At 42.9% G+C, this 21,533-nt stretch overlaps 3 protein-coding genes across 5 annotated transcripts; all 3 read right to left on the bottom strand.

The window, feature by feature from the left end:
• Nucleotides 1–20: 20 nt before the first annotated feature.
• LOC144086760 (reticulophagy regulator 2-like) lies at nucleotides 21–3,275 on the bottom strand. Its single transcript, XM_077616845.1, has 3 exons — nucleotides 2,904–3,275; nucleotides 2,595–2,698; nucleotides 21–94 (listed from the first exon to the last, which is right to left on the bottom strand). Exons 1-3 carry the CDS (start codon nucleotides 3,155–3,157, stop codon nucleotides 39–41), a joined length of 414 nt encoding a protein of 137 aa, XP_077472971.1. The 5' UTR covers nucleotides 3,158–3,275; the 3' UTR covers nucleotides 21–38.
• Nucleotides 3,276–3,769: 494 nt separating this feature from the next.
• prkag3a (protein kinase, AMP-activated, gamma 3a non-catalytic subunit) lies at nucleotides 3,770–12,674 on the bottom strand. Of its 3 annotated transcripts, XM_077616792.1 has the most exons (13): nucleotides 12,495–12,674; nucleotides 12,379–12,418; nucleotides 12,176–12,276; nucleotides 10,427–10,508; nucleotides 10,287–10,345; nucleotides 10,183–10,228; nucleotides 9,305–9,359; nucleotides 5,828–5,954; nucleotides 5,590–5,755; nucleotides 5,376–5,413; nucleotides 5,155–5,301; nucleotides 4,180–4,314; nucleotides 3,770–4,111 (listed from the first exon to the last, which is right to left on the bottom strand). In XM_077616792.1, the coding sequence occupies exons 1-12, from the start codon at nucleotides 12,510–12,512 to the stop codon at nucleotides 4,201–4,203; spliced, it is 993 nt and encodes a 330-aa protein (XP_077472918.1). In that variant the 5' UTR covers nucleotides 12,513–12,674; the 3' UTR covers nucleotides 3,770–4,111; nucleotides 4,180–4,200. The 3 variants fall into 3 exon arrangements, with proteins under 3 accessions (XP_077472918.1, XP_077472899.1, XP_077472909.1); XM_077616773.1 differs by having other exon boundaries at nucleotides 5,590–5,954; XM_077616783.1 differs by having other exon boundaries at nucleotides 5,590–5,954; nucleotides 10,287–10,327.
• Nucleotides 12,675–12,720: 46 nt separating this feature from the next.
• On the bottom strand, nucleotides 12,721–21,329 carry cnppd1 (cyclin Pas1/PHO80 domain containing 1). The gene is made up of 8 exons (XM_077616763.1): nucleotides 21,111–21,329; nucleotides 19,608–19,710; nucleotides 19,390–19,471; nucleotides 18,365–18,485; nucleotides 17,158–17,286; nucleotides 17,026–17,087; nucleotides 16,834–16,951; nucleotides 12,721–15,640 (listed from the first exon to the last, which is right to left on the bottom strand). The coding sequence occupies exons 1-8, from the start codon at nucleotides 21,288–21,290 to the stop codon at nucleotides 15,239–15,241; spliced, it is 1,197 nt and encodes a 398-aa protein (XP_077472889.1). The 5' UTR covers nucleotides 21,291–21,329; the 3' UTR covers nucleotides 12,721–15,238.
• Nucleotides 21,330–21,533: the final 204 nt, after the last annotated feature.

The raw sequence follows: 21,533 nt of genomic DNA, 5'->3' as shown, positions 1-21,533 counted from the left end.
AAAAAACACACACAAAAACGTTTGTCTTGACGTACGGCTCAAAATACTGCGTGCTTTTCATACCTTTGAACAGGAGAAACTTCAACGCGTGGAACTAGAAGAGACACAAAAGCAAAAAATTAGGGACTAGAAATAACAGACACTTTTCATAATACTTGAAAAATAGTCATTTAATAAACGGTTAAGAATAATAGATTGAATTTTCACTCATGATTTCAGCGACTACAACAAATATTTGATATTTTCTAATTGTTCATTTAAAAAAATCTAAGCCTTGAATTTCTTATTCAATAAAAATGTATGCTTTTTAAAAAATCGAAAATACATTGATTAAAAAAAATATTTTTTTATCTACAATTTCAAAGTTGTATTAAGTCAACAACAGAAACAAACCAAAAAAATGAAATATTCCCGACTAACTCCGGACGACGACTCGTGATAAACTCCGTGAAATTGACAGGAAAAAGCATGATTGGACGCCACGTGATGAGACGTCAATCATCATTGATTACACGGAGTTAATAGCCTTGAAAAAAATGAAGAATTTGAAGTATTTTTCAATCTCTCGAGCGTCCAATCGTTGCGGCATCCCTAGTTTCAACTCCCTTAACGGCGATAGGCGTCCGGTCAACGAATCTTACGTGGACATACGCGAACGGTACCTCGAGATACGAGCTTAATTGGTTCCGAAACTGAGCTCGTATGTCGATTTACTCGTAACTCAAATGAACGTTTCCCATAGAAATGAACTTAAAAACAAATAAATTGGTTCCAACCCTCTGCAAAAAAAACCAAAACAGGATGTTGGATTGGAAAAACATTTTTATTGGTTCTAATTCGCCATCTATTAACAAAGTAACAAATAACTAGTGGGTTAATACTACTAAAATGTGTTTAATAGTACTAAAATTAGACAGATTTCACAGAGGGGAGGCGACTTTTTTTGCACGGCAACCCACTCGTAACACAACATAAACAAATTGAAATGAACTTGGATTACGATGCACTCACTCAAAAATATATTTCATCTAACCTTACACTAAACTTAATTATATTTTTGTTTGAAATTTTGATACCTTTTTGGCCCCGCCTCCACCCTGACTTTCAGCTGCAACCTATTGAGGGTTGTTTGCTTTTGTCTTCCCTTCAAAATATTCCCAAAACAATACACACAAATGTCCTCACCATAAGATAACTCATGAGAAGTAGTATATACTCCTCACGTATTAGCGAACAAGCTCCGCCATTCGCGCTGACTAACGCAAAAAAAACACTGAAAAATGCAAGGCTCCGCCCAGTGCTCGTAGAGACATTACACGAGGGGGTTGCGACCAAAAAGACAGCGACCATGATGTTCTTATGAGCAGCCAATCGCGTCCGCTGTCTGCTCGTATATCAAAATTTGTCTCGTATGTCAAGATAAATATTTGCTAAAAATTTCACTCGCATCTCAAATTGCTCATATGTTGGGGTACTCGTATGTCGAGGTACCACTATACAGTGGTACCTCGTCATACGACCGTTCGTCATACGGAATGCTCGTCTTACGGGGGAAATTTCGATCGAATAATTCGCCCGTGATGCGGTCAAAGTTTCGTGATGCGACCAAGCCAGGTTGCCATGGCATTTTTTTTGGCATATCTTTCGTGTATAACAATATTTACGAGCACCGGATGAGCTATTCAGACCAGGAAACGCACAACGCGCATGCGCGGTGAAAAGAGGGCTTTCTGGGTAATGAAGTATACTCGTGCTCGCAAAAGTATCCCCGGTAGCAACTCTATCATAGGCGCCGTTCGAGGGATGCGAACACAGATGCTACAAGCTAAAAGGAGCCGCTAGCCAGCTTCCCTGAAGCTCCCATGAGCAGCGGGGCGATCGCTGATAAAAGACTCTGCTCGTTGGCTGCTCATAAGAACATCGGGGGCACTGGCTCGCAACAGCATCCCCGGTAGCAACTCTATCATAGTCGCCATTCGAGGGGATGCGAACACAGATGCTACAAGCTAAAATGAGCCGCTAGCCAGCGCCCCTGTAGCTCTCATGAGCAGCGGGGCGATCGCTGATAAGACTGCTTGCTGCTCGTTGGCAAGTGGTCGTGCGTTCTCCGATTGTGAGGACATTTGTGTGCATCATTTTCGGAATATTTTGAAGGGAATAGTACGACAGCAAACAGCCCATCGATAGCGAACGTGAGGGTGGAGTGTTTGTTCTGTTTACGAGGGCGTTGTGTGGAGGAAAAAAAAAACCGAAGCCCCTCTCCCCTCGGCGAAATCCGGCCAATTTTAGTTAGATTAAACACTTTATTTCTATTAAACCACTCGTTATTTATTACTTTGTCAATATATGGCGAATTATAAGAAATAAAACTTTTTTTTTCAATCCAATATCCTGTTTCTGGTGTTTTTTTTCAGAGAGTTGGAACGAATTAATTTGTTTCCCATTCATTTCAATGGGAAACTTTACCTCGAGTTACGAGTAACTTGTCATACGAGCTCAGTCCCGGAACGGATTAAGCTCGTATCTCGAGGTACCACTGTACTTATAAATGCAATGACACTTGAATAATGACAATGAAAGAATTCAATTCTTACCCGTATCGGTTATTAATTTGGGCTTCCACCTCTCCAACAGCACCAACCCCAACAGGAACACGCTGGACAGGAATAACGGGCGCAAGGAAGTGTACGACAGCAGCCTGTGAACGCAACAAACACGTTAGTACCTTCTTTAAAGTAGTCTCCGCGAACGCACCACGGCTTGCGCTAGCATTCGGCTAGGAGCGGGATTAGCCGTCTTATCTCGACTAGCATTTTAGCCTCTTAGCTCGTAAAAATGTCGGAAATTTCAGCGGCGAGGCGACGTTCGTCTTCTTCGACGTTTTTTATGTATTTTATTTTTACCAGAACAACGTGTTGAGCGTCAGGGCCACCGAGACGCTGTACAGCGGCCTCTCCCACACCAACAGCCGCTGAAGCCACAGCAACGCTGGCTCGTAAGGCGACAGCCAGCCTCGAAGGCGTTCTCGAAGCCGCTCCAGTTCCGGACTCCCGTCCCCGCAAGGGTGCTCCGACGTGCCGGCGGGGAAGAGGGCCTCCAGGCCGACGGACGAGGAGGTGACGGAGGGGCGTCTCCGCGTCTCCTCGGCGCTCGCCATGTTTCTTTGCGCCACTTTTTTTGTGTTGTTGTTTTTTTGGGGAAGGGAGGGGGGGAATCACGGGCTGTGCGGCGAGCTCGTCGTCAAGCTAGCGAAGACGGAAACGTGACGCATCGGGAGGACCTTCAGAATAAAGGAAACGTTGGTCAACTTTCGGCGAGGTTTTTCGCTCGTTCTTTTTTGGGGGGTGATGTAGCTAAAAGGGAAAGGACTCAGCGTGTGTTTTGTTACTATTAAAAGACTCGGGAGGGAAACTGAACGCGTGTCAAATGAAGCATTTCCGGTCAAATGCGGAAAGTCAAATGGATTACGAGTTAAGAAAAGGTCACGTTTTCTTGTTTACTCTACGACGCCCCTGTTAAGTCGACTGTGTTTACTAGTTGTCGGTCAGTAGTGCGTAGACCGGAAGTGTTTTTTCTTCAAAATAAAATAAAAATCATTCCCTACCAATTCTGGATCTGGAGTAAAAAAAAAAAAAGAATATTCATCTGGTTTTATTCAAATGTATTTTTTTATTTGAAATACAATCATTTAAAAAGATACAAATACTACATTTACCCCCACAGCTAGTGCTTAAAAAACGTACAAATATTTGAAAACAAACTACAGAAATCTTGAGCATGACCAATAAGTATTTTAATTTAGAAAGCGAACACTTGGGAGAAAAACAGGGAAAGTTAAAAAAAAATTAGACTTGGCTGACATCACTTCCTGTTTCTGACTTCCTGTCCAGAACCAAACAGGATTAAATCTTTTCCCCCCGCTTTTATGCTTTAAGGGTTGCGGATCAGCAAATTAAAGTCCCATGTAGCCAATTCAGTCTAGCGCCCCCTTGAGGGGAGGATCTGAAATGATCACAGAATTGAGTATGGCGCCCCCCTGAGGGCACATTAACGCAGCACAGCCATCTTGGTAGAACCGGCTGCTCAGCAGCTACATTTGGCACCCGTGATTCTGAAAGACATTTGTCGCAGGAGAGGATTGTGGGAAGGGGGAGGCGGCTAAGGATGTGGGAAGCCTACCTCAGTAATGAGGGGGAGGGGTCATAGAAGGGCCTCGATACCCGCCGGAGTCAAGACCATGGCCTGAAGTAGGTCGGACAGCGAGACGATGCCCCTCACAATGTCGGCTCGGTCCACCAGCACCAGTCGGTGAACCTGCAACGTGAGGACAACAAAACCGCTAGTCCCAAGGGTCTTCCAAGCCTTCAAAACCAGAGTTGGGAACTAAGATCTTTGCGAGTCCAGACCCAAACAATACGGACTGTTTTTTTAACCAAGACTCAAGCCAGACAAAGATTTTTGGGATTGGAAATCAAGATATCTGTGAGTTTAGGATCAAACGGGACTTGGGTTTTTGCGAGTTGAGACCTGAATGGGAGCTAGACCTTTGCGAGTTGAGACCCAAAGAGTATGAAAGGTTTTTGAACCAAGAATGAAACTGGGCCAAGACTTGTGGGAGTTGGGAACCAAGATTTTTACGAGTCTAGACCCAAGCTGGACCGGGACTTTTGCAAGTCGAGACCCAATCGGGACCGAGGTTTTTGAGAGTCGGGAACCAAGACCTTTGAGGGTTAGGGTTACACCCAAACAGAATGAATCATTTTCAGACTAAGACCGAAACGGGACCAAGACTTTTGTGAGTCCAGACCTGAACAAAACGAACCTTACAGCAAACCAAGACCAAGACTTTTAGAAGCAAAAACCAGAAGACAACGGAGAGTCTTACGAGTCAACAAACAGAGCAGAACCGGGAACAAAACCTTTGCGAGTCCAGACCCAAACAAAAGCAACACTTTTGCTCATCTAGACCAAAACAAAAGCCACAATTTGGAGTCCTAAAGTCCAATACGAATAAGTATGGTATATCACGAACGTTGGGACGCTAACTCATTGTCTCACGGTGGCCTCCCATTGGCTGGCAACCAATTCCGGACGTCCCACCCCTCGACGAAAACCCAGGAACGAAAGTAAGACGAGGGAAAGACCAAGACCCACCTCGGCGGCGACGATGCGTTCGATGACGGTGTCCAAGGTCTCGTCGGCGTAGCACTTGATGACCCCCTCGGCGGAACAGCTGCGCTTACGGAGAGCCTCCAGCAGGGTGACGTCCAGGTCGTTGTACGTCTTCTGGGCCGCCAGATTCTGCCGCCCGCAATTGGAGTACGGTGGGAAAAAAAGGGGCGCCGGACCACGGTACCTCCCCCGCGAGTACTTACGATGACGTCAAATCGGGAGTAGAGGGCCACCACTTTGCCTGATTAAAAATAAAGAGAGAAAATGTCGGTAGAGTGAGCATTTTTGTCATTTCAATCTTAGTTTTTTGTCAAAAAGTCTTGGTATTGTTTTGGTCTCCAGTCCCAAACGTCTCCGTCTGGTCTCGATCTCGACTCCCGGTCTTTCCCGGGTCCGGACCCCCCCAAAAACTTGTACCTTTTTCGTCCACCACCGGGAGCGCCGACACCCTCCGATCCACGAAGATGTCGAGGGCGTCGTAAAGCGTGGCGGTCTGGCGAACGGTGGCCACGTCCCTGAAGGTCCCGATGCCGGTCTCCAGGATGGGTCGCCGCGCGAACGTGGGCTTGGGCACCGTGGCCCCCTGTGGGCGGGGCAGTGTATAGATGGATGGATCGCGAAGGGTAGAGTCGGTGGATTGAAAAGGAAGGCTCACAAAGATGTGGAGGAACTTGAGGATCCTCTTGTGGGTGAGGATGTGCAGGACGTTGCCGGACGCCGGCTCGATCACCGGCAAACGGTGGATCTTGTGCTTCAGCAACGAGTAGATGGCGTCGAACAGGCTGCGCTTGGGGGAAGAAGGCAGGGGAGAGGGGCAGGAAGAGGAAGAGGAAGAGGAAAAGGAGGAAGAGGAGGAAGGCAAGGGAAGACATGAAAGATGAAGAAGATGATGATGAAGATGAAGATGGGGATGAGGAAGATGAGGAAGATGAAGATGAGGAAGATGGGGATGGAGAAGATGAAGAGGAGGAAGAAGAGGAAAAGGAGGAAGAGGAAGAAGAAGAGGAAGATGATGAAGAGGAAGATGATGAAGAGGAGGAAGAAGAGGAAGAGGAAGATAACGATGAGGAAGATGAAGAGGAAGAAGAGGAAGGTTAAGAGAGGAAGACGAGGAAGGGGAAGAAGAGGAAAATGAGGAAGATGAGGAAGAGGAGGAAGAGGAAAAGGAGGAAGATGAAGATGAGGAAGATGGAGAAGAGGAAGACAAGGAAGGTGAAGAAGAGAAAAAGGAGGAAGATGAGGATGGAGAAGATGGAGAGGAGGAAGAAGAGGAAAAGGAGGAAGAGGAGGAAGATGATGAAGAGGAGGAAGAGGAGGAAGAGGAGGAAGAAGAGGAAGAAGAGGAAGAAGAGGAAGAAGAGGAAGAAGAGGAAGAGGAAGAAGAGGAAGAAGAGGAAGAGGAAGAAGAGGAAGAGGAGGAAGAGGAAGAAGAGGAAGAGGAGGAAGAGGAAGATGAAGAAGAGGAAGAGGAGGAAGGTGAAGATGAGGAAGATGAAGAAGAGGAAGATGAAGAGGAAGATGAAGAGGAAGAGGAAGATGAAAAAGAGGATGAGGAAGAAGATGAGGAAGATGAAGATGAGGAAGATGAAAAGGAGGAAGAGGAGGAAGATGAAGATGGAGAAGAGGAAGAAGATGAAGAAGAGGAAGAAGATGAAGAAGAAGATGAAGAAGAGGAAGATGAAGAGGAAGATGAAGAAGAGGAAGAGGAAAAGGAGGAAGATGAAGAGGAGGAAGATGAAGAAGAGGAGGAAGATGTAGATGAAGAAGAGGAAGATGAAGAAGAGGACGAAGAAAAGGAGGGAGGAAGGAAGACGAGGAAGGGGAAGAAGAGGAAAATGAGGAAGATGAGGAAGAGGAGGAAGAGGAAAAGGAGGAAGATGAAGATGAGGAAGATGGAGAAGAGGAAGACAAGGAAGGTGAAGAAGAGAAAAAGGAGGAAGATGAGGATGGAGAAGATGGAGAGGAGGAAGAAGAGGAAAAGGAGGAAGAGGAGGAAGATGATGAAGAGGAGGAAGAGGAGGAAGAAGAGGAAGAAGAGGAAGAAGAGGAAGAAGAGGAAGAAGAGGAAGAAGAGGAAGAAGAGGAAGAGGAAGAAGAGGAAGAGGAAGAAGAGGAAGAGGAGGAAGAGGAAGAAGAGGAAGAGGAGGAAGAGGAAGATGAAGAAGAGGAAGAGGAGGAAGGTGAAGAAGAGGAAAAGGAGGAAGATGAAGATGAGGAAGATGAAGAAGAGGAAGATGAAGAGGAAGATGAAGAGGAAGAGGAAGATGAAAAAGAGGATGAGGAAGAAGATGAGGAAGATGAAGATGAGGAAGATGAAAAGGAGGAAGAGGAGGAAGATGAAGATGGAGAAGAGGAAGAAGATGAAGAAGAGGAAGAAGATGAAGAAGAAGATGAAGAAGAGGAAGATGAAGATGAAGAGGAAGATGAAGAAGAGGAAGAGGAAAAGGAGGAAGATGAAGAGGAGGAAGATGAAGAAGAGGAGGAAGATGTAGATGAAGAAGAGGAAGATGAAGAAGAGGACGAAGAAAAGGAGGGAGGAAGGAAGACGAGGAAGGGGAAGAAGAGGAAAATGAGGAAGATGAGGAAGAGGAGGAAGAGGAAAAGGAGGAAGATGAAGATGAGGAAGATGGAGAAGAGGAAGACAAGGAAGGTGAAGAAGAGAAAAAGGAGGAAGATGAGGATGGAGAAGATGGAGAGGAGGAAGAAGAGGAAAAGGAGGAAGAGGAGGAAGATGATGAAGAGGAGGAAGAGGAGGAAGAAGAGGAAGAAGAGGAAGAAGAGGAAGAAGAGGAAGAAGAGGAAGAAGAGGAAGAGGAAGAAGAGGAAGAGGAAGAAGAGGAAGAGGAGGAAGAGGAGGAAGAGGAAGAGGAGGAAGAGGAAGATGAAGAAGAGGAAGAGGAGGAAGGTGAAGAAGAGGAAAAGGAGGAAGATGAAGATGAGGAAGATGAAGAAGAGGAAGATGAAGAGGAAGATGAAGAGGAAGAGGAAGATGAAAAAGAGGATGAGGAAGAAGATGAGGAAGATGAAGATGAGGAAGATGGAGAAGAGGAAGAAGATGAAGAAGAGGAAGAAGATGAAGAAGAAGATGAAGAAGAGGAAGATGAAGATGAAGAGGAAGATGAAGAAGAGGAAGAGGAAAAGGAGGAAGATGAAGAGGAGGAAGATGAAGAAGAGGAGGAAGATGTAGATGAAGAAGAGGAAGATGAAGAAGAGGACGAAGAAAAGGAGGGAGGAAGGAAGACGAGGAAGGGGAAGAAGAGGAAAATGAGGAAGATGAGGAAGAGGAGGAAGAGGAAAAGGAGGAAGATGAAGATGAGGAAGATGGAGAAGAGGAAGACAAGGAAGGTGAAGAAGAGAAAAAGGAGGAAGATGAGGATGGAGAAGATGGAGAGGAGGAAGAAGAGGAAAAGGAGGAAGAGGAGGAAGATGATGAAGAGGAGGAAGAGGAGGAAGAGGAGGAAGAAGAGGAAGAAGAGGAAGAAGAGGAAGAAGAGGAAGAAGAGGAAGAAGAGGAAGAAGAGGAAGAAGAGGAAGAAGAGGAAGAAGAGGAAGAGGAAGAAGAGGAAGAAGAGGAAGAGGAGGAAGAGGAGGAAGAGGAAGAGGAGGAAGAGGAAGATGAAGAAGAGGAAAAGGAGGAAGATGAAGATGAGGAAGATGAAGAAGAGGAAGATGAAGAGGAAGATGAAGAGGAAGAGGAAGATGAAAAAGAGGATGAGGAAGAAGATGAGGAAGATGAAGATGAGGAAGATGAAAAGGAGGAAGAGGAGGAAGATGAAGATGGAGAAGAGGAAGAAGATGAAGAAGAGGAAGAAGATGAAGAAGAAGATGAAGAAGAGGAAGATGAAGATGAAGAGGAAGAAGAGGAAGATGAAGAAGAGGAAGAGGAAAAGGAGGAAGATGAAGAGGAGGAAGATGAAGAAGAGGAGGAAGATGTAGATGAAGAAGAGGAAGATGAAGAAGAGGAGGAAGATGTAGATGAAGAAGAGGAAGATGAAGAAGAGGACGAAGAAAAGGAGGGAGGAAGGAAGAAGGAGGAGAAGGGAAGAGAAAAGATAGATGAAGAAAATGCTGACGGAGGGAGGACACCTCAAAAAGACGGCAAGGGTTGTCGTCGCTTGGATTGTGTCCTCACCTGGCCTCGGGCGAAATGCTGATGAGGAAGGGACGCGAAGACTTCAAGTAGACGTCTACGAGCAAGTCAAGAAAGCTCATTTCATCCCAAGGAAAAACCTTCAAACTACAAACCATTCGTTAAGCGCCACCACATGTCCGTCCGTCTCTTTGAAAAAAAAAATACAGTGTCGGTCCAGTGCACAAGTGGTTGGCGGGTCCGCCTCGCCGTTCTGGGGCCGCGGGTCCGATCCCTGGGGAATCCCCCTCCGTGTGGAGTTTACATGTTTTCCCCGGCTTCCCTTGGATTTCCCACCAGAACTCCGGTTTCCTCCCACATCCCAAAAAACATGAATGCTAGGCTAATGCTAGGCTAATGCTAGGCTAATGCAAATGCTAGGTTAATGCAAATGCTAGGCTAATGCAAATGCTAGGCTAATGCAAATGCTAGGCTAATGCAAATGCTAGGCTAATGCAAGTGCAAATGCTAGGCTAATGCAAATGCTAGGCTAATGCAAGTGCAAATGCTAGGCTAATGCAAATGCTAGGCTAATGCAAATGCTAGGCTAATGCAAATGCTAGGCTAATGCAAATGCTAGGCTAATGCAAATGCTAGGCTAATGCAAATGCTAGGCTAATGCAAATGCTAGGCTAATGCAAATGCTAGGCTAATGCAAATGCTAGGCTAATGCAAATGCTAGGCTAATGCAAATGCTAGGCTAATACAAATGCTAGGCTAATGCAAATGCTAGGCTAATGCAAATGCTAGGCTAATGCAAATACTAGGCTAATGCAAATGCAAGGCTAATGCTAGGCTAACTTGGTATGACCGATTGGTTGTCTTTTGTCTCAAATGTTACGAAGCGTTTTTTATTCGAAAATTCCAGATGATTGACTCACCTCTCCAGGTCTCAATCTTGTGGTTCTCCAACTCATACATCTGCACCTTTAAATAAGCTCAATTACGGCACCCCCGACAACACTTTGGAGTTGAAGAATCTTACCAGAGGCGATTTGTAGTAGCAATGGACGATGTTGATGAAATCTGTAATGGTCAGCATACCTGTCAATCAAGCATACATACATGTTCTATTTTTACTCCAATATTAATGTTTTTTTTTTTCATATTCATATCTTATCTTACCCACAAATCTCTTCAATTTGCTGTCCCACAAAGGTGCCGCCCTCAAACTGTTGGCCACCAGTGCAAAAAAGGCCTTTTGCACCTTTATATAAAAGAGAAGAAGAAAAGAAAATGGACATACAATCATACCTCTACTTACGAATGCCTCTTGGTACGAACATTTCAGGTTACACATTTTTAAACATGAAAATGAGTGACATAAATTACGAAAAATATCTAAGTTACAAAATCCCCCAAAAGTAAATGCATTTTCTTATCTGTTATTTTATTTTTGAATTCCCCTTATCAAGCGATTAAAAACTACAAATATGGCACATATTTTCACACACACGTAAAAGTCTAAAACACTTGTGTCAAAGTGACGGCCCGGGGGCCAAATGTGGCCCGCCGCATCATTTTGTGTGGCCCGGGAAAGTCAATGATGAGTGCTGACTTTCTGTTTTAGGATGAAATTAAAATGAAGAGTATAGATGTACATTATATTTCATGATTTTCCCCCTTTTAAGTCAATAATTGTCATTTTTTAATCCATTTTTTTCTGTGTATTTAGTTCAAAAATCGTTTTGTAAAATCTAAAAATATATTAAAAAAATCTCAAATAAACATTGTTTTAGATCTATAAAAAACGGAATATTCAGGTCTTTTAATCCATTTATAAAAAAAAATCTAAATATTATATCTAAAATGGGCCGGCCCACATGAAATTGAGTTGACATTAACGCAGCCCGCGAACGTACCCGAGTCTGACACCCTTGTAGTACAAAGTGGACGGTTTTCGGCCCTGGTAGAACGGGCTGTGTCGCCCTCTGGTGGACAAACACGGATATTACATTCTATACTCTATAAGGGCCCTGGGGGGAGATATTTCAGTGGCACAGTGCACATTTTCATTTGCTTAATTTATTTTTAAAACATTAATAAATCATTTCCTTATCATTTTATCTCATTTTTTTGTGGGTTTCCTCACATTTTTCATCCAAAATTGGGACACTTTGACCCATTTTAAAGGGTTTACTTGGTAATTGTGTGACGACCGTGGAACCCATTAGAGAATTTACATATAAAGTACACCTCTACTTACGAAATTTTCAAGTTACGAAAAACCCATTAATTTCTTAAGTAGAGGTACGACTGCACGAGAATACGACACGTCCACTTTATTCATATATATGATGAGGGGGCGGGGCTTCTCTTAAAATGGTTAGCGGAATCTACAGCACTTGAAAGTAAAGCAACGTTTATGTTATGTTACATACTGTACCTATACAGTACTGTAAACAATAATGTCACATTTTATTGCATATCATAACTACTAGATACCCGTTTGTTACTTTGTTAGACCAATTAAAGACATGTTTTCCATTGTAATATCCTATTTTAAGTTTTTTTTTTCATTGGGTTGGAACGAATTAATTAGTTTTTGGTTCATTTCTATGGGAAACGTTCATTTGAGTTACGAGTAAATCGACATACGAGCTCAGTAAGCTCGTATCTCGAGGTACCGCCGTACTGTAAACAATAATGTCACATTTTATTGCAGATCACAACCACTAGATAGCCATTTATTACTTTGTTGGACCAATTAAAAACATGTTTTCCATTGTAATATGCTATTTTAGTTTTTTTAAGAGGTTGGGAATGAGCTAATTTGTATTTAGTTACTTTATAATGGGAAATTTTGATTTGACATACGAGCTGGCGTCCCAAAAGGCATTTAGCTCGTATCTCAAGGCACTGTACGGTACTTACTTGGAGTTTGGTATCAAATATGACCAATTTGCAGCTAGTTGGGATGGCGTCATAACAGCAGTGATTCTTCATGAAATCCATGTAGACGGTTGTGTTAGCATCTAAAAATAAATCACATAGCAATGTGTTAGCATATACAAAAAAACGAGTACTACGTCATTATTAGTACTCTGGACATAGTGTAGTACTTATGGTGGGCTTACCTTGTTTCTGTGCCTGTGAAGTTCCAAGTTGAAATGAATCCTAAAATAGCGGTAGCGAGACATTTATGGCATTTTTCACAAAAGACACGTAAAAATATGACATTGAAGTTGTTTACCTGCGAGGAAGCCTCCATTTTTCCGTGGCGTCCATTAATGTTGCGAACATTTAAGTTCTACTCGGAGCTCCACTTAAGTCCTCGCGGAAGAGCGGGGAGCTATTTTAAGAGTAGCCGAGGGGAGGGTGTCAAGTCCGGGGCACTTGAGGGGGGAAGGGTGCCACTCCAGAAACGGTTCCCCGTGGACAAATCCGTTCCGGTCTCAGATTTCGTCAACAAAAAATGATTCATTTCCACACACTTTATTCAACTTGGCTTGTTTTCAAACGGTGTACAAAATAAAAGGCGGTTCGCTTCCGGGGGTCCTCAAATAGTCAAAATAGTATTTATTTATAAACTCCACGGAAACGCTTTGGGGCTTTTTTCTTTAGGAAATATAGTTTTAAAAAAACTGCATGATAATGTAGTAACTCGTGAACCTGGAGTGAAAGTTGCTATTAAAACAGAAACGGAAGTAAAAGGAGTACTTCTACGAGTTGTTAGTGCTAGCGCGCTAGCATGTTGTTAGCACGCTAATGAGGCGTTTTATAGTATGGAAAAAACACACGCTAAACTTTAGGAAAAACGACAAAGTGGGGTAATATCTTATAAGCCTGCTGTATGACGTTTAAAGTTTCAGCTAGGCGCAGTGTTATGAACGTTTTTTTATATTTGAAATGTATAACAGTAGCATTGCATATTAGCGTGAGCTGTTTTAAGTGTTGCACTGATACCATATTTAGCCTCCTGATATCTATTAGACCAATCGGAGTGCGAGATTGTATTGATAACTTTAAGAAAAACAAAATATAAACGTACATTTAATACAAAAGACTGCATGCAAAAATAATTTGGTCGCCCCTACCAACATGGCGTCTCGGGGCTTGATTGTGACGTCACCATTAAAGTCAACGTATTGACGTTCAAATTAAGTCATAACTAGCTTATTTCCAACCGGAGATGTTATCAATAGTAAAGTGGCTTCTTTTTTACTTTTGTTTACCATTGACTCCGCCAGAAATAAAAAAAAACCAACTTATTTCAATGGCGACGACGTGCGTCCCTGGTGGCCATCTTGGGTGAGGCAATCGGCAGTTAGAAACCCAAGTACACACACGTACGTTCTAATTAACGTAATTGTAATTCCGCATCTAGTATCAGTGCAACACTAGCTTGAACACCCTTCTACCCAGTGAAAAACAACACAAAAAAACCCAACAAAAAAAGGATAATCTCTTTCGTGAAGCGGTAACATTTCTCCGCATCTAGCGCCATCTTTTAAACTTGCATATGTCAATCCCTTACAACATTCTGAACAAGAACACACCAACCCAATAATTCAAACCCGCTAACCAATGAAAAGAACTGAAAGGTAAAACCCTGAAGGTCTAGATTACTCAAAGTCTTGGTCTTGGTCTAGGACTCCTGAAAGTTTTTGTCTGGTCTCAGTCTCAAGTTGTTCAAAATGTCTACAATCAAAGGAACGAGGTGATTAGCATTAGCAGCTAGCTCCCGGCATTTAGCGACTGGACTAACAATGTCAAAGTCTTTGTTCCAAATTGTACAAGATTTAGCCGTTTCTTGCAGATCTGCAACATAACGACAGTTAGCAGTTGTAGCTAGCTCCTAGCATTTAACAACTGGGCTAACAAAGTCCACAGGGTAAATCTGGCAAGTCTTGGTTTCAATTAACCTGGTCTTGAGTACAACAGGTTTTTTTTGTCGATGTGGAACATCAAAATGGTTAGCATTAGTGGCTAGCTCTTAGCATTTAACAACTGGGCTAACAAAGTCCACGGGGTAAATCTGGCAAGTCTTGGTTTCAAATAACCTGGTCTTGAGTACAACAGGTTTTTTTTGTCGATGTGGAACATCAAAATGGTTAGCATTAGCGGCTAGCTCTTAGCATTTAACAACAGGACTATGGTCGAGAGATTATATCCGGGAGCTCTGGCAAGACTTGGTTTCAAATAACCTGGTCTTGAGTACAACAGGTTTTTTTTTGTCGATGTGGAACATCAAAATGGTTAGCATTAGCGACTATCTCTTAGCATTTAACGACAGGACCATGGTCGAGAGATTATATCCGGGAGCTCTGGCAAGTCTTGGTTTCAAATAACCTGGTCTTGAGTACAACGGTTTTTTGTCGATGTGGAACATCAAAACGGTTAGCGCTAGCGCCTAGCTCTTAGCATTTGACAAAAGGACTATGGTCGAGAGATTATATCCGGCAGTTCCGGCAAGTCTTGGTTTTAAATAACCTGGTCTTGAGTACAACGTTTTTTTTGGCGATGTGGAACATCGAAATGGTTAGCCTTATCCAGCTAGCTCCTAGCATTTAACAACTGGACTATGGTCGAGAGATTATATCTGGCAGTTCTGGCAAGTCTTGGTTTCAAAATAACCTGGTCTTGAGTACAACGGGTTTTTTTGTCGATGTGGAACATCAAACCAGTTCGCGCTAGCGGCTAGCTCTTAGCATTTTACGACCTGGAAGTTCTGGTGTCCGGCAAGTCTTGAAATGAAATCATCTGGTCTGAGTACGAAACTATGGCCTATTTCTGGTGACCTGGAACATAAAAACGTGAGGATGTGAATTAAAAAACAAACCAAAAAACAGTGCTGTCTCCTCCCTCCAGACTACGTGACGATTAGCAGCAAACTGTAGCGGGCTAGTCAGTCTCGAGGAGATCTCGTAAAGGGTGCCGAACTTGGATGACGAGGTCTTGGGTTCTTGGAAACGCATCGGGTGAGTCCATTTCCCGTCAGAAGGAGGCCAGCCAGGACCCGTGCCGGGCGAATACGGCGGACTTGTTGGCGATGACTCCACGACAAAATGGCGTAGACCAGTTGTCCGGCGACTCCAGCGTGGTTTCCTTGAGCCCCGATCCCAACGAGGCGAGCCGGGTGGCCCAGAGACGGGATATCGTCGTGTTGGGGTGAAGCGAAGGGGTTTGGCGGGGTTCGTATGGAGCGGCGAGGTCTGCGTGGCAGTCTAGGGTCTCGTTGGACGGCGCCGTGACGTCGAGGAGCGACGGGGCGACCTGGTCCGGGGACGCCAATGGGTTCCGGTTGCTTGGACTGAGGCTGAGTTGGTGGAGGACGCCGCCGGTGGCGATGACGCCCGCCATGCCGGTCAGGTAGAGAAAGCCTAGCATGCAGAAAACCTGAAAAATACAAATAATAAAACACCAATGAGAATGCTGCAGAAAGTGCCAGGCTAAAGCTATTAGCTTTTCCTCCATTTTTTTGGGCTTTGAACTGCGAAAATACAGCAATTTTTCAGAAATGTTCTTTCTGGATAAAAGTAGTGAAGCTTCATTAAATCCGGGTCATTAAAAAAGAAAAACGGGGGTTAATTAGCTAGTGTTTAGAGCAGACATGGGCAAACTAGGGCCCGCGGGCCATACACGGCCCGTTAGGCTTTTTAATCCGGCCCGCCGACGTTGTCCAAATTATAGTAAAAATCAATGACCTCATTCATTTCCCTGCAATACCCTCGTTTCCCTGATAGATGGCGCATTAGTCTAGTAAAAGTATGTAAATATGTGGGAGCTCAAACAGGAGATTACTTGAGAATACTGACACATTTCTGAACGTTTAACTTTTACTGTGGACATCCTGACACACATGAATGAGCTGAATGTGAAGCTACAAAGGAAAAAAAACTGTTTGTGCATGAAATGCAAGCAAAGCTTCCGCCTTCAAAACCAAGCTGGTTTTATTTTTCAAGCAAATATCAGACAAGTCATTTGCTCATTTCCCGCACTGGTTGCGTCAAAAGAGGCCCCCGCATGTGAAAAAATACAGGAAATCATTGGATGACCGGCATGAGCAATTCTGCCGTGGGTTTTGTGATTTTGTGTCATGTCCTTTCTCACAAGACCCGGAAAGGGCTCCACAGGAGTTGCCGTTGGAACTGATTGATCTCCAATGTGACAAGTTCAACTCCCTGAAGGTCTCGGAGTTTTATGATTCGTGAAGTGCAGCCAAATTTCCAAACATCCAGAAAATGGCACAGAGGATTCTGGTCTTATTTGGCTCTACATATGTGTGAACAGACCTTTAGTCTGATGGAAACCAAGAAAGCACCCCATAAATCCCAGATGAGTGATGAGTATGTTCATACTTTAGTCCTTTTTTCTGTTTATGTTTCATATGTACTGTTAACGGATGCAGTTTTTTATATGTATCGTATCTTGTGCTGACCCGGCCCACCCGCCTGTCAAATTTTTAAAGTCAATGTGCCCCCCCCCCCCCCCCCGGGCCAAAAAGTTTGCCCAACCCCGCCCCGCGCTAACCACTCGGCCAATAAAACATTTCAAAACCTTGATCGTGGTGCGAGACCCCGCCCACTGACCTTAATCAAGTGCTGGTAGACGTCCACGAGCGCGTCCGTCCACGCCGCTTGCTCCAGCAGCACGCAAATGTCGGTGTAGGTGAACCAGCCTCGCATCGTCCCTTCGCGCCGCGCCACGCTGTCGATTCAAAAAGGCTCAGTTTCAGACACGGTTAAAAAAACGGGTTGGCGAGGGTGTCCGACTCGGCGTACCTGCTCTCCAGCCGACCCAGGGCCTCCGAGAAGTCGTGCGCCCCGGTGAAGAGACTCCAATCCTACGGGAACGGACACCAAGGAGGTTTTGGATGGCGAAGTGAAGAGGTTGGCGAGCGGCGGGCGACTTACGATGGCGCTCAGGAAATCCATTTCCAGTTTGTTGACGGTTTCCACGTCCAGTTTCCCGGCGGCCCCCCACTCGTCGTTGAAGACCTCCTCTTCCTCGCCTTCGTCGTACAGGTACTTGCTGGCGACCATCTGAGGAGATAGCAAACAACGTTAGCGTTCCTTTAAAACCAGACGGGATGTTGCTTCGTTGGCCGCCTCCCACTTTGAACGGATTGGACGCTCGGCGGCGTCCGCGGTCGAGCTAACAGACGTCAATCCTTAAAAAGGAGTTGAGAAATAAGATTTCAATTGATTTCAATCCGGTGGACTAGTGGTTAGCGCTCCGCGCTCCGGCCTCGCAGTTCTGAGGTCGAGGGTTCGATCCCACTGTGTATTTTGTGTGGCTTTCTCCAGGCATTCCGGTTTCTTCCTTCATCCCAAAAAACATGAATGCTAGGTTAATTATATGCTAACTTGTTCCTAGCTATGACACAATTGGTTGTTTGTCTCCCCGTGCCCCGCTATTGGCCGGCCACCGATTCACGGCGCCCGTAGTTAGCCAGGGTGAGCTCCGGCACCCCTCGCGAGCCAGTTCAGAAAATGAATGAAGTGATTTGGAAGTCAACGCATTGACTTTGATGGGAAGTTTGTCTGTACCAACATGGCCGCCATGGAAAGCTCCTTTTATGCCTGTGCTGTCAACGCATTTACTTTGATGGGAAGTTTGCCTGTACCAACATGTCCGCCCTGGAAAGCTCTTTTTATGCTTGTGCAGTCAACGCATCGACTTTGATGGGAAGGTTGTCTGTACCAACATGGCTGCCCTGGAATTCCTTTTTGAGCTTGTGCTGTCAACGCATTGATTTTGATGGGAAGGTTGCCTGTACCAACATGTCCGCCCTGGAAAGCTCTTTTTATGCTTGTGCAGTCAACGCATCGACTTTGATGGGAAGGTTGTCTGTACCAACATGGCTGCCCTGGAATTCCTTTTTGAGCTTGTGCTGTCAACGCATTGATTTTGATGGGAAGGTTGTCTGTACCAACATGGCCACCCTGGAAAGCTCTTTTTATGCTTGTGCTGTCAACTCAAATGAATTGCTCACTCGTAATCGTCCAATCAGATTGAAGGGGAGGCGGACGGCGGAATGAACAACAACAACAACAATGAAAAAAAAGTAATAATTGGTGGAAAATAAGATAATAAAAAGAATTATTTGGACGGACGTACCATGGAGATCAAGAAGAGGTCAGAGGAGGAGATCTTTTGGAGGTACTCGGGGTTTCTATTTCGGAGCCTTTCGATGTAAACCAGCGCTAACATCATGGCGCACGGTGAAATGCAAGCTTCCCTGCAAAGGAAAAAATCAAAATCAAATCCTTAACAATAACAATAGAATAATACCTTGAGAAACATGCTTGTATTTCTCCGCTCTACCAGTAGATGAAGCTAATCACTGAAACATTCATTCATTTTCTGAACCGCCTATCCCCACCAGGGTCGTGGGGGGTGCTGGAGCTAACTACGGGCACCAGCCGCGAGACCCTTAGAATGGGTGGTGAGCCAATCGCAGGGCACGAGGAGACAAGCGACCAATCATTTGTAGCTAGGGGCAATTTAGAGCGCTAAATTAGCCTAGCATGTATGTTTATGGGAATAAATAAACAAAAAATAAGGAAAAACTGCAGGGCGAAGAAACTGCAAACTTCCATAGAGTTAAGACCCACCTGGGCTCGAACCCCCGACCCCAGAACTGCGAGCCGACGTGCTAACCACTAGGCGCCTGTCACCAATTTTTTTTCCAATCTATGTTAAAAAAATGGTAGAATTTTGGGTATATTGTTTTTCATAAATAGGCAGACCAAGAAATGACTGAAAAAAAGTATATCTTATATTTTGTGATGAAAACTAAATTACCGTAATTTCCATACTAAGAGTCCGTATTATTTTTTTTAACCCAATTCCAATCCTTATCTTAAAAAATAAAAGTGGAATAAAAAGTATAACTTATATTTTGTAATGAAAACTAAATTACCGTAATTTCCGCACTTAGAGTTCATATAATTTTTTTTTTTTTTTTAACCCGATTCCAATCCTTATCCTCAAAAATAAAAGTGGAATAAAAAGTATAACTTATATTTCGTAATGAAAACTCAATGACCGTAATTTCCGCACTAAGAGTTCTGAAAGTAGGCTCCGGGGAAAAAAAGTTTTGTCTTCATTACGGTAAAAAAGAAAATGAAAATTGTGCTGACCTGGAAACCTGAACGGCGTATTTCTTGTGGAGTTTCCGGATTGGGCTTGGGGCAGACTTCTGGAAGAATTCAACGGCGATATCTGAAAAATGATCATTCATCGTTTATTGTGGAAACCATTTTCAAAAAAATGAAGATAATAAGGAAGTGGATTCATTTTGTGTGCTTTAAGACAAATTATGAAGGTTGAAATTAACATAAATAAAATAAAATGTTACCTGTGACGGGCGAGGAGAGAACTTGAAGGGACACGTCGTGATCCAAGCCATAATAAAGCCGCTTTCTCACGCGTTGGGACAATCTTTGACGGCCGGGAACAAACTGCCAAGGCAACGTAGTAAATGATGCAAGTTTAAACCATAATTTAAATCATTCATTTGTGCCTTTGCAGTCAAAATGTACACGACGTCCATTGCCGTCATTGGCTTAACATAGACACTATTGTAGTAGAATGTTTTGCTAGCAAAGTTTCGGTTGGAAATCACTCAATAGTGACACATTGTAACAAAGATGTAGTTGTACCTCAACTTACGAAATTAGCTATATATTTATTAACAGTTTTTTGCGAATGCAAGATTTTCAAAAATATTTTCCTACATTATATGAATTTTTTAATATATATTTTTTATATTTACATATTTTAAATTATTTTCTAATTTTCAAAAATATGTTTCTATATTACATGATTTTATATATATATATTTTCTTTATTTACATATTTTAAATTATTTTCCAATTTTCAAAAATATTTTTCTATATTACATGATTTTTTATATATATATTTTTTTCTATCTTTACATATTTTAAATGATTTTCTTATTTTCAGCCCAGATTTTCAAAAATATTTTTCTATATTATGCAATTTTTTATATTTATTTTTTCTATCTTTACATATTTTAAATGATTTTCTAATTTTCAGCCCAGATTTTCAAAAATATTTTCCTATATTATATGATTTTTTCTATATAATTTTTTTTATATTTACATATTTTAAATGATTTTCTAATTTTCAGCCCAGATTTTCAAAAACATTTTCCCATATTATATGATTTTTTTCTATATTTACATATTTTAAATGATTTTCAAAAATATTTTCCTATATTATATGATCTTTTATATATATTTGTCTATATTTACATATTTTAAATGATTTTCTAATTTTCAGCCCAGATTTTCAAAAATATTTTCCTATATTTATGATTTTTTTTTCTATATTCACATTTTAAATGATAATCTAATTTTCAGCTCTATTTCCTTTTACATAGCGTACATTTATTTAGTACCACCGATTATATTCTTCAAATTATGTACATTTGTAAATGGAAATTCAGTGGTTACTTTATTTGGATCATAAGCCACTGGTATGACATTTTAAGGCTTAAGTCGTGTTTATAAATACTTTTATGTAACGATATTTAAATGTAAACAGAAGGTTCGCTTATGCTTCCGGTTAGTTTGTAGTACATGAATTTAGAAAGAGCACATTTCGCGAAAATACCAGATAAATCGACACGGTAACATAGTTCGCACTCGCCGGTTCGGTATTAAAGTAAAGCAACCCTATAGAAATGTATAAAATATTAACATTTTGTCTAAAATAAGATGTTAACTCATTTGACAAATACAAACACACGAGCTTTCGACTAGCTGGTAAGCTAGCTAGCTAGCTAGGATGGCGCCTGTAGTTTAGCTTCAACTATTTGAGAATGAGGCCGACTTACCGTGAATTCGCGAAAGTCGGAAAACTGGATAGCTGTATCGTTGAATAAAAAGTCGAAATCCATGTCTTTATTGGACTCTAAGGTCACCATTTGTCGACGTTGGGGTGAAAAGGCGACTGCGTAGCCCGACGACACTTCGCGCTTTGCCAGAACACACCCAGCCTTCGACCGTGACGTCATACACGTAAGCTGCTCATGCCGGGGCGTCCAACAGAGGGCGCGCTAGATGCATAGTATAAATATACCCATAGCATACTAGCGACTTTGGAAGAAACTCTGGCACTATTTGTTTAAATAGATATATTTAATACTTATTTTACGAGTTGCGTATACGCCCTGGCCTTCCTAGAATTATTTATATCATGAATAAAAAAGAAAAACTACTTATTTTTAAAGGGGAAGTTCGTCCTCTTGGTCAGCAGT

This window comes from Stigmatopora argus, chromosome 1, assembly GCF_051989625.1.
Source record: "Stigmatopora argus isolate UIUO_Sarg chromosome 1, RoL_Sarg_1.0, whole genome shotgun sequence".
NCBI lineage: Eukaryota > Metazoa > Chordata > Actinopteri > Syngnathiformes > Syngnathidae > Stigmatopora > Stigmatopora argus.
Note: the sequence above shows the minus strand (reverse complement) of the source record. Positions and strands in the feature narration are given on the sequence as shown.

What these genes read in the sequence shown, in the direction of transcription:
- LOC144086760 (XM_077616845.1), bottom strand. Translation starts at nt 3,157, where the DNA reads ATGGCGAGCGCCGAGGAGACGCGGAGACGCCCCTCCGTCACCTCCTCG. An exon ending in ACGCTCAACACGTTGTTCTG is followed by an intron (nt 2,699 to 2,903) that starts GTAAAAATAAAA and finishes TTGCGTTCACAG; the next exon opens with GCTGCTGTCGTACACTTCCT. An exon ending in CAAATTAATAACCGATACGG is followed by an intron (nt 95 to 2,594) that starts GTAAGAATTGAA and finishes TGTCTCTTCTAG; the next exon opens with TTCCACGCGTTGAAGTTTCT.
- prkag3a (XM_077616773.1), bottom strand. An exon ending in CAAGATTGAGACCTGGAGAG is followed by an intron (nt 9,360 to 10,182) that starts GTGAGTCAATCA and finishes ACTTGCTCGTAG; the next exon opens with ACGTCTACTTGAAGTCTTCG. An exon ending in ACTCCCGATTTGACGTCATC is followed by an intron (nt 5,302 to 5,375) that starts GTAAGTACTCGC and finishes TGCGGGCGGCAG; the next exon opens with AATCTGGCGGCCCAGAAGAC.
- cnppd1 (XM_077616763.1), bottom strand. Translation starts at nt 21,290, where the DNA reads ATGACGTCACGGTCGAAGGCTGGGTGTGTTCTGGCAAAGCGCGAAGTG. An exon ending in TCTCTCCTCGCCCGTCACAG is followed by an intron (nt 19,472 to 19,607) that starts GTAACATTTTAT and finishes ATCATTTTTCAG; the next exon opens with ATATCGCCGTTGAATTCTTC. An exon ending in TCTACCAGCACTTGATTAAG is followed by an intron (nt 15,641 to 16,833) that starts GTCAGTGGGCGG and finishes TGTATTTTTCAG; the next exon opens with GTTTTCTGCATGCTAGGCTT.